Source organism: Pteropus vampyrus, unplaced genomic scaffold, assembly GCF_000151845.1.
Source record: "Pteropus vampyrus isolate Shadow unplaced genomic scaffold, Pvam_2.0 Scaffold34, whole genome shotgun sequence".
NCBI lineage: Eukaryota > Metazoa > Chordata > Mammalia > Chiroptera > Pteropodidae > Pteropus > Pteropus vampyrus.
Genome location: NW_011888815.1, coordinates 5,852,310 through 5,862,811, shown reverse-complemented (window position 1 = coordinate 5,862,811; position 10,502 = coordinate 5,852,310). Strand labels below are relative to the sequence as shown.

Genomic DNA, 10,502 nt, shown 5'->3' with positions numbered 1-10,502 from the left:
TCTGTCGTCTTTTTTTTTTTTTTTTAAATTGTGGTAAAACACACGTAACGTACCATTTCCCATCTTAACCAGCTTTCAGTAAACAGTCACGTTCAAGTACATCGGCAATTATACAACCTATCTCCAGAAATCTTTTCATCTTGCAAAGCAGAAATTCCGTACCCATTAAATAACGACGCCCCATTGTCCCAACTCCCTCCTGTACCCTCCGTTCTGTTTTCTGCCTCTGTGAATTTGGCCACGCTGGATACAGAGGTCGTACAGTGTGTGTTTTTTTGCTGTTGTTTGTGCGTTCGTTTCTGTGGCTGGTTTATTTGACTCAGCATAACGTCCTCAGGATTCATCCGTGTGTAGCATGTGTCAGAATCATCTAGGACACATTTTGTTTCTCTGTTCACCAGTTGACGGACACTTGGGATGTGTCTGCCTTTTGGCGACCGTGAGTCATGGCGCCCTGAAGCTGGGCATGTGTAATCCGGCATACTTTCCTTTGGTTACTAACCACGTTCAGAGCGGCCGTTCCCAGATTCTTTATTTTCACCGGAGTCATGGCCAGAGCCTCGGTGATCACGCCTTCCCGCCACTGCTTCTGGCTGGGGTGTCCCCTGGCCCTATTTAGTGGCATCTGTTTCAGGCTTTCCTCGGCCCTTCTGTGGGATGCCTTGCCTCTTCCTGCCCTCCCTCACACCTCTACCTCCCCTTTCTCTGTCCCCTCCAGGGGCCCAGCTCCACTCGGTCCCTGCTGACCTCAGCAGATTGCTTCCCAGTCCGCTTCTCTCTTGGAGCTCCTGCTCTGCGTGTGGCTTTTGGCTCACTCCCTCCTTGGGCGTCACAGAGGCCTGGTGTCCTGTCGTGTTTTGTGAGATGGTTCTCTGTGGGAGGTAGGAGTCGGTTCATTTGGCATCCAGCGGGGGCGTTATCTTTGTCTGGGTGTGCATCAAGCCCATGGTGCTGATTCTGTGTTAGGGTCACTGCGGGACAGAAGGGCATCCGCCCTGCGGGCCTTGGAGTGAGGTGGCCGTTAGGACCGACTGCCCCTTGAAGGTAGGAGTGTGTTGGTTTGGTTCACTGCTGACTTCCCAGCACCGAATGCGGAGGGTGGGTGGATGGGTGTTGTCTGGCCTACACCGTGCCTGTGTGGTGGTGGGAGACTGTCCCCTTACCCGCCAGAAGGCCTGGTACCGAGGCTCCCACAGGGCCCATGGCGTCTAAGCGGGTGGTAGCGAGTGGGCGTAACCAAAGGGAATCTAGTCCCCGTGTGCTCCATCATCAAAAAGGCCACCAGCCACCAGAACTGGGAATAATTAGGAAGGATGAGAGGCTCTTAGGAGGGCGCTTTTTAGACTATAGAGACTTAGAGAGAGTATTGGACTTTTGATATTTTAAGATCAGGAAGGAAGGAATTTGGAATAACTGTCAGAACAGGCAACGTTTTTATGAAGACCCAGGAAAATAATCGATGCCACTGCCACCTCTGAAGCAAACACAGCTTTATTCTACACCAATCTGTCCGGCTCCGGATGCTTTACGTGGTGGGGACACAGTGGCTCGTGCACCCTCTAGTCTTGGAATGAATTCTGGGTAAAGTTCCCATTTCTTCAATGGGGAGGCAGGATGTAAACATCTCTCCCCCATCTTGGTAAGTTTTTGCCACATCGTAGCACCTGCTCCGTTAACACTGAGTTAATTAACATTCAGAATCCCATGTTCTGTGTGCACGGGTGTTTTCCATCATGGTTATATGTGGGATAGAGATGGCTCCGATGTGGGGCAGCGAAGAACAATCTGCACGTGGAAAAATGACACTTAGTTTTTAATTTCTGTTCTCGGAGTCACATGCGTAATGCAGTTGCTTACGTTCTCATCATTGCCTTTAGTTATGGACCTGTCGGGTGGTGGGGCTGTTGTCTGTGTGAGAGATAAACGTATATATACAATGTAAACATTCTCATCGACACATTAAGATAAAAGGCTTAACATGAATGTGTCTGTTTATACTTACACAGAAAATTCTGTAACAAATTCTACTAAAACAGTATCAGTGTTTGTTATCATAACATTGTCTCTCCACCCCGCCCACCTCTCATCTCTGATTTTTTGGTTAGTCGAAGTCTACTGAGGGCAATGCCACTTTTTGTGGAGTGTCGCTCAGATCTTGAATGAGCTAAGGACTGGACTGCAGATTCAGAAGCCACGGGAGGGCCGTGGGGTATTAGGGACACTTCCTGTCCACCCCGTTGTCCTTTGCTATGTTTCAAGCATCGTTTCTGTGGGTTGCTTGGGGATTTTCTGGTAGACTGGAGATCAGATTAGGGTGTATACAGGTGCCCAGGCTTTACCTGTTACCGCGCTGCACATTTAGGTGAGTACGGAGGAGAGTGACAGATTGGGGGGTGTGGATCGAAAGGATTATTTCCTAGGGCAGTGGTTCTCACAGAGTGGTTCCGTTATCCAGGCACTTATTAGACTTATTAGCATATTCTCGAGCCCCTGCACGTTAGAGACTGTCCTTGTCCCCACAGGATGACATTGACCTCAGCGCTGCTAGTCCCAATGCACTTTCTAGTGTCCGCCCTGCTGTTGCTCTTGTCCCGCTTCCTGCCGCACAGGCTGTACCCCTGGGGTTCCCCTGAACTGCCACCAGCCACCTCCTGCTGTGCGCCCCTCCCTCTGCCTGGCCCAGGGCCTCCCCCACTGCCGTCTTCCTGCCTTTTCTGGAAACATCCTGCTTATCTTTTAGACTATCTTCAGGGCTCCCCTCCTCTGAGAAGGCTGCCTGCCCTCTCCAGGGATGGGGGTGGTGGTGGTGTCATGGGTGCCCTTTTCAGGGTCTGGCCAGGAAAGGTGTCAGAAGGACAAGCAATGATTTTGCTCACTTTTCCTCTTTGTCGTATGTTAGTAATATTTAGATTGGGGCAACAGAATGCGTGAATGTTTTTATTAATGTTTAATTTATGTAGTAACATCGCCTAAAGCTTGTGACTGTCGACAGGGACACAGAAACACTTATCTGATCGTCATGACAAGTTCTCTAGGGTAGGCATTAAGAGCCCATTGTGCAGGTGAAGAACACGAGGCTGAGGGCGGGGAGTCGGTCAGTGGCCCTCTGGGACTCAGACCCAAATCATCCCATTCTTCTTTTTTCTAGAACCCAAGATCGTGCTTAACGGAGATCATGTCATAAAGCCATAATCGAATTTCTCGTCGAGCTCTTGCAGATCCTTAAGATATGCAGCTTTGGAGAGTTTCTCAGTCAAACGCTTTTCATTAGCCCTTTCTCATATTAGCGGTTCCTAAGGATTTATTTTCCAAATACGTATAGTTTGTTTATGCCATTCGTTTAAGCCCCCGGAGCAGGAATTCTGCCTTTTGATGTTTTAAAAATACCTAGGAACATTTTGGGAGCAGTATTTTTTTTTCCCACTGAAAGACTTTGTTTAAAATGGTATCTTTGGGGCGGTGAATTCTACCCCCCTAGAAAGAATGTAAGAGCAACGCCCCCTCCCCGCCACACCTGCCTGCCTGACCTCCTGCGAGGTGGTCTGGCTTGGGGACCAGGCGCCCCTCCCCGCCCTCCTCCATTCCCCACATTGGCGGGCCTCCCTCTGTTCCGGTTCTGCTGTCCCCGTTCCCCGATGCTGGGCTTGCTGCCCAGGCCACTGTCCCTGCCGCCCCCGGGCTGTGTTCTCTCCCTCTGCTTCCCGCCTTCATTTCCATAAGCTTCAGCGACTCTTCACGGGGCGGGGGCGGCCTGCGATCTCTCATGCCACGCGTGCCCGAGTCTTTTGGGTGTCTGCAGCTTTGGAAAGCGGGGAGCAGGGTTTTGTAACCTCCTTCGCGTGGCGCACGTGCAGCAGCGAGGGCATGTCTCTCCTCCGCGCCCCGCTTGGCACGTTCGGGCCCTTAGGGCTCGGGGCATTTCACGGCACCAGTGAGAGGCACGTCGTGGTCCCTTTCCTGTCTGTGGCTTGTGCCCTATTGAACGTGGTACTATCATTTACGGTCCAGCTGGGTTTTCCTTTTTCTCTTCCTATCACAGAAATGTCCCAAAGACTGACGCTCTGTCACTCACAAAACCCAGAACAGCTGGTGGCCGGGTCCTGCCCTGTCCTTGATGGTTTGGGCTTGTCTTCTTTTCAGGAATAAGAGGGTCACGTCTTCCTCTTTTTTTTTTTTTTTTCCCTTCTATAAATGGAGAGAGAGTGTCCAGAGTGGAGACGGCGTTTTCATCTGAAGAAGCCGTTGGTTCCCGCTCCGTAGCGTGGCTTCTGGTCACTCAGTGGTCTGCGTGGGCCACAGAGGGAGGCCGGGAGGCAGAGCGAAGCCGGTTCTTTGAAAATTCAGCAAACTCTGGTTACGTGACTTCAGGCTCTTTCACTGGGCGCTGAATATTTTTGGTCCATTGGAGACGATGGCAAACAAATCGATGCCTCGCGCTTGATAATGTGATCAAACACACGTGGACGGCGGTAATAGATTGAACTAAGCGCTCTTCTATAGGGACTTCTGTTTATTATTTAAGAGCAAATGAATAGGCTTCGTTTATAATGGCGTGGAAGGAATCTGGGTTTTTAGGCTGGGCAGAAGGAAAAAATGATAGTACAAGAGAAAAAAACATAGACTTTCTCACTGAGTCCTTGCCCCGAAGCTGGGTGATAGTTCTCGATTTTGAGAGCACGTTGGTGGCCAATATCCGATGGAGACCTCATTCTCGCCTTTCCAGCTCGGGCTGACTTAACGCGAGAGTAGAAATTAGTATGTAGACGCACCTGGGTGCCCGGTCAGGCAGACATCGCTTCCGAAGGTGCTGTGTGCCCAGACATTCGGCACAAGAAACATGGCAGCATATGAGCAGTGCGGAGCCTCTGATTTCAGGGGGGACAGTGGCCGGTGATCACTCAGCTAAATACGTCCCTTCAGGTACTGACGCTTTCAGACGTGGGAGGTGCCATAAAAACAATAAAAGGAGGAAATGAGGGTGGGTTGGGGGCACTGTCGAAGCCAGGGTGTTTGGGCAAAGCTCCGAAGTGGTGGCATTCGAGTGGAGAGCCATGTGACGGGCATGGGGCAGCCCCGTGATGGGCGAAGCACTCCAGAGAGCAGGGGACGAGGAGGTGAGGAGTCTGGTGACCACGGCGCGCTGAGCAGCAACGTGCTAGAAGGCGAGGTAGACGTAGACAGGGATGAGTCCCCGTTGAGTCTCTCGGGCCCAGGGCTGGGTCACGGGGAGGCGGTGGCCGTGGTCCAGGCTCAGATCAGAGTCAGAGCAGAGGAGACATCCATCCATGGCACACGTGCGTTTGGGGCGCCTGGCAGCAAGGGCGCCAAGTACCGTTTGGGGCCCTGGGCGGATCACCGCGGACTGAATCGAAAGCAATTTCTTGTCTTTCTGGGGCCGACATCGTCATGCGTGTGATCAGAGCAAGCGTGAGAAGCCAGAGCTGGGGCCCGAAGGGCATGGACACACTCTGGGACGGAAGGACACGGGCGGCAGACATGCGGGGGGCTCGGGAGGTGGGGGCGATCGTGGAGAGGGCGCCCGAGACGCTCACAGGCTTGGGAGCTGGAGCCGAGAGGACTTCTCTTTTTCAGTGTCAACACGGGCAGGTTCAAGGTGTGCAGACGGTGAGACACGGGCGTTCACTGCACAGCGACTAACCACCGTGAGGCCGGGGGACCTGCCACCCCCTCACGTGGTTTGCGTGTGCGTCACGTCATTTAAGAGCCGCTCTCTCAACGACTTCGAAGTCTGCCACATAACGATGGTTAGGTATAGTCGCCGCGCTGCGTATCGGATCCCCAGGCCTCGTTATTTATCTTACAGCCCGGAGTTTGCACCTTGGAGCGGCCTCGGTTTCCCCATCTCCTGGCCACGCCCGTTCTCTCCTCCGTGTCTGTGCCTCGGGCCGCGAGAGTCCACGTGCACGTGGCAGCCTACGGCATTTGCCTTTCCCCGTCTGACACGTCAGTTAGCGTGATGCCCAAGGACTTATTTCTGTGCCAGGTCCGTGTGGCCTGACGGGGAGAGAGGGATCAGGAACGAGTCTTTTGAGTTTTGACACGAGCGGTTCTGGGACTGGGAGTGTCACTGGCCAAGATGCGGACGCCAGGGAGGGGGGGAGGGGTGGGGGAGGGGACAGGTAGCTGGGCACCCGAGTGCAGGTGTGGCGTAGGCAGGGGGACGTACAGCTTTGGAGCTCGGAGGTCTCCAGGCCAGCAACATGCGTTTGGGACTCTTCCAGTGTATGGGGGGCACGGGAAGCCCGTCGTCCGGGCGAGGTGACAGGGGCCAACACTTGGAGGGTCGGGGGAAGAGGAAGAGAGGTCGGCGGGTGTGCGGAATCAGACGTCTAGAGAAGGAGGCCCTGTCAGATGACCCCGAAAGGGTCGAGGAGAACGGGGACAGGGAGTGTCGGTGGCCGTGATAATGTCACCGGGGGCTTCGCTAAGAGCTGATCGGCACCACGATCGGGGCAGAAGCTCAGCTGCCGTGGGTCGGAGGGAACCGGGTGGTCACGATGCTGGGAGCCGGGACCGCCGGCGAGCCGCGTGTCCAGTTTTGCTGCGGAGAGGCCGGTGTTTCGTGAACGTGACCTTGTGAAAGCAGCTTGACTCTTCCAGGTCCCTTTGCTCCCTTTGCGAGTGGCGATGCTCCTACGTGGTGGGAGGTGTTGTCAAGAGCATCCCGTGAGGTGTAGCCGTGACGCACCTGAAGCTTCCCGCTCAGCCTCCGTCCAGCCCGTGGATGTTCGCTGAGCGTCAGCTTCTCACGTTCCCCTCTGCTTTCGAGGCTCCATTTTCTTATCAGTAAAAGGGGGGAATTGAACAAAACGAAGTTTCAAGTTCTGGATGCCCAAGCTTTGCCCGCTCCTCAGCCCTTGGGTCCTCCCCCGGCCGGCCCCCCGCTTCCCTGTCCCCACACTGTCTCTATCCATGTCCCGCCTGTGGCTCTAACCCGCAAAGGACGCCCCTTCCCCTTGCCCTGTCCACTCCATTTTGATTCTGCCTTGCACTCGGCCACCAGACTAATCCTCCAGAAGGACTCTCTCGGCTCGTCTGCCACTCAGGAGCCTCGAGAGGGGCCTCGTTCTCGCGATGAAAGTCCTCACCCCACCTGCGATCTTTATCACTTGGGCTCTATCCAGGTCGCTTCCTCTGCCCTCCCGCCCGTCTCTCCATCCCCGGCTGTCACGTGGCTGTCCCTCGAACGTCTCTCGTTCCGCCTCGCGTCTGGCCTCTTGTCTGCAGCGTTAGGCCCGGTTTCAAGGCCCACCCACCCTCCAGAAGCCAGCGTGCGTGCGTACAGCTTGCCCGGGCACGGCGGGTTGCCCCGTGGCCATCCCTCGTTTGTCCTGCTCGCCTCGCTTCGCACGCGGAGCGGGTCGGCACTCCGCACACCGCTGGCCGCCTCCTGCCTCGGACGACGGCTGTTGGCGCCTGGCCTTCGCCCCGTGTCTCCTCGGAGGCCACTCGCTACTCCTTCGCCTCTGCTACGGTACCATGCGTCTCGGGTGCTTTACAAACGAGTGAGTCGCGTAAATCAGAAAACTTCGCTCTGTCTGAGAAGCTTTAATGGTAGCTTTGGGGATTCATAAATCCCAAGAAAGGCAGTAACCAAGGGGTCGGTACGTGCGCCTGTCTAGAAATTTTTAAAATGAAACAAACTCTTCCAGTTGGGAGGCCGTTTTATCGAAGGCCTTTCAAATCTGCCAGTGCCTTAGCTCAATAATCCCACTTCTTGGGGTTTACCTTGACAAAATAGTTTTGGATATCTGCTGCGGATATTCATCGGAGGGTTGTTTATGATGTAAAAAAACAAAAAACAAAAAACGGGAGGTCATCGAAATGTCCACCAACAGGGGATTGGTTGAAAAGAAAAAGACCGCACAGCGCATATTCAGACCCTGGAATTACTATTTCCTTCTGAGGATGATGATTTAGAAGGATGTTTGTTGACTTGGTAAAGTGTTAAGTGAAGGGACTACGTTTGAAAAAGTCGTACGATCGTCTCATTTCCTTATATTATGTGCCGAGAAGGGGTAATTGGCAGAGGTGGTGGTGTTTATCACGATTATCTTTGGCTGTTGAGGTTACTGATGATTTTTACCGTTTGCTGTCTATTACCTAACTTTTCTACAGGAAGCATGCTTTACTGATTAATAAAACACTCCGTAAAAGCTGGCATTGGGTACCTCCTTTATTCATACCCATCGTAAGGGATTTACCTTTCTGTTAAATTAGCCTGTGTACCTACGTCTGTGGAGTGTCGGGGAGTCCGTGAACCCAGGTGGCCCGCGTCGGGTGGTGGCAGCGAACGAGGGCGCATGTGTCTTTGAGTCCCTACGTTCCGAGTCACAGAACAGTGCAGTCTCCGGTGTAGACTTTCCTGCTTGGTGTCCTCCAGGCTGGGCACAGTCACAAGTCATCAGTGTTGGCCGGCGAGCTTTTCGTTCAGCTGTCGGGAGCGGGTGCCTGCCGTGCAGAAGGTCCGGGGGAGCCGTGGGTGCCGCCAGCCTGGATGGCACCCGTGACGCATGCCTGAGCCCCTGTGTGACCCCCGAACGCTAGCTGTGGTCTGCACGCTGTCAGGATGGGGATGGCGTCTCCCACGGTGGCTGAGCGTCCGGCCCAGAGTAGGCACTTCCCGAATGACAGCTGACCGGTTGTCAGCCTGCGGTGACGCGTCGAGTCTTTATTTCTTGCACGATCGTATCGGTTTCCCCCAAACTGACCGTGTTGCTTCCTTTTTAACTGAGGTGTGTCCCCCCCTTGTCCTCTTGTGTCCCTCCAGTCTGCGGGCCCGGCATCGACATCCGCAACGACTACCAGCAGCTGAGGCGCCTGGAGAACTGCACGGTGATCGAGGGTTACCTGCACATCCTGCTCATCTCCAAGGCCGAGGACTACCGGAGCTACCGCTTCCCCAAGCTCACGGTCATCACCGAGTACCTGCTGCTGTTCCGCGTGGCCGGCCTCGAGAGCCTCGGCGACCTCTTCCCGAACCTCACGGTCATCCGCGGCTGGAAGCTCTTCTACAACTACGCCCTGGTCATCTTCGAGATGACCAACCTCAAGGACATCGGGCTTTACAACCTGCGGAACATTACCCGGGGGGCCATCAGGATCGAGAAAAACGCCGACCTCTGCTACCTGTCCACGGTGGACTGGTCCCTGATCCTGGACGCCGTCTCCAACAACTACATCGTGGGGAACAAGCCCCCAAAGGAGTGTGGGGACCTGTGTCCAGGGGCAATGGAGGGGAAGCCGCTGTGCGAGAAGACCAGCATCAACAATGAGTACAACTACCGCTGTTGGACCACAAACCAGTGCCAGAAAAGTAAGTGCGAGGCCGGGGGCCGTGGCCTCCGTCCCGCCTCCGCCCTCCGCCCTCCCGTCCCTTGCCCGCCCTTCCCTGAGGTCTCGGGATCTGCTGGGCGGGGGCGGTTGTCATGCATTCAGGATGGGTGGGGTTGGGGGAGGGGTTCTGGTTGGCTTTTCTGTCGCATCTGGGAACTTGGGGGTGGTGCAGGAGCGTGGCGCGCGGCCGGGGGGCCATCCTGGCTCCTGTCGTGCCCATTGAGATCACCTACCAGAAGAATCCGCCGCCCTCTGGGCTAGACGCTTGCTGACCTTCCGCTTTGAATGCCTGGGGGGAAGGGTGACCCGGGGTGTTGGAAGTACCCAAGACCTGGCGTATCCGCTCTTTCCACCTTTTGCGTGGAAAGGGTATGTCTCGGTCCAGCAGGCCTTCCTTAGCGCGAATGTAGTTCAGACAAAAAATAGTTGACCGAAGGACGAGTGAAGAGCCGGTTCGCTTCCTGTGACAGCGATGGGCTCCACCCACCCACCCCGTCCTTGGTCCTCGGCGATGATGATGGGGTGCTCAGGCGGCCTGGTTTGTGACGCGCACGCAGCCAAGGTCGCAGAGCCCTGGCCCGGGAGCCCCACGTTCAGGCCGTGCTCGCGAGGTGCATTTCTCTATGTGCCCCGGGCTTCCGCTGCCTTCCCCCCCACCCCCCCACCTCTTTCCTGAAGAGTCGCGCGAATCTTACGAAAGAGCTTCGGACCATGTCCCCGCTCTTGGGGTCAGGTTGGTGGTATTGGGAGGCGTCTCGTGTCCTCACCTGCAGTCTGCCGCTTTCCCCTCGAGTCCGACAGAACTTGCCCCATTGCGATCAATCCCTGGAGAGTCGGGTCGTTCGGTGTTTGAAAAAGGACCGTGGCAGCTTCTTCTGCCTTTGTGCTTTTAGCGACGTTGAGGTGAATCGGCCAAGAAAGTTCTGCTCGCTGGTCGGAAGTCGGCGTGCTCGCTATAAATAGCTCTTCTTAATGGCTGGCCCAGTTAAAGACCCAAGAAGCCTATGTACTCGAGCTCATCAGGGAAGAGCCAAGAAATCCTGAATTCACAGGCTTGCCTTGTGCAAGAAACAGATGAAAGGCCGGATCTGCAGGTAGCCATCGTTTTAGTGGCTTTCCAGGCAGAGTCGAAGGCGGGAGAAGCC

The 10,502-nt window shown here is 55.0% G+C and overlaps 1 protein-coding gene across 1 annotated transcript in view; it reads left to right on the top strand.

The window, feature by feature from the left end:
• The window catches only part of IGF1R (insulin like growth factor 1 receptor), a 295,325-nt gene that overhangs the window by 40,848 nt on the left and 243,975 nt on the right, over positions 1 to 10,502 (top strand). The window contains exon 2 of the mRNA XM_023528984.1: positions 8,792 to 9,337. Coding sequence (XP_023384752.1) covers positions 8,792 to 9,337 — 546 coding nt within the window. The remainder of the gene's footprint in view (positions 1 to 8,791; positions 9,338 to 10,502) is intronic.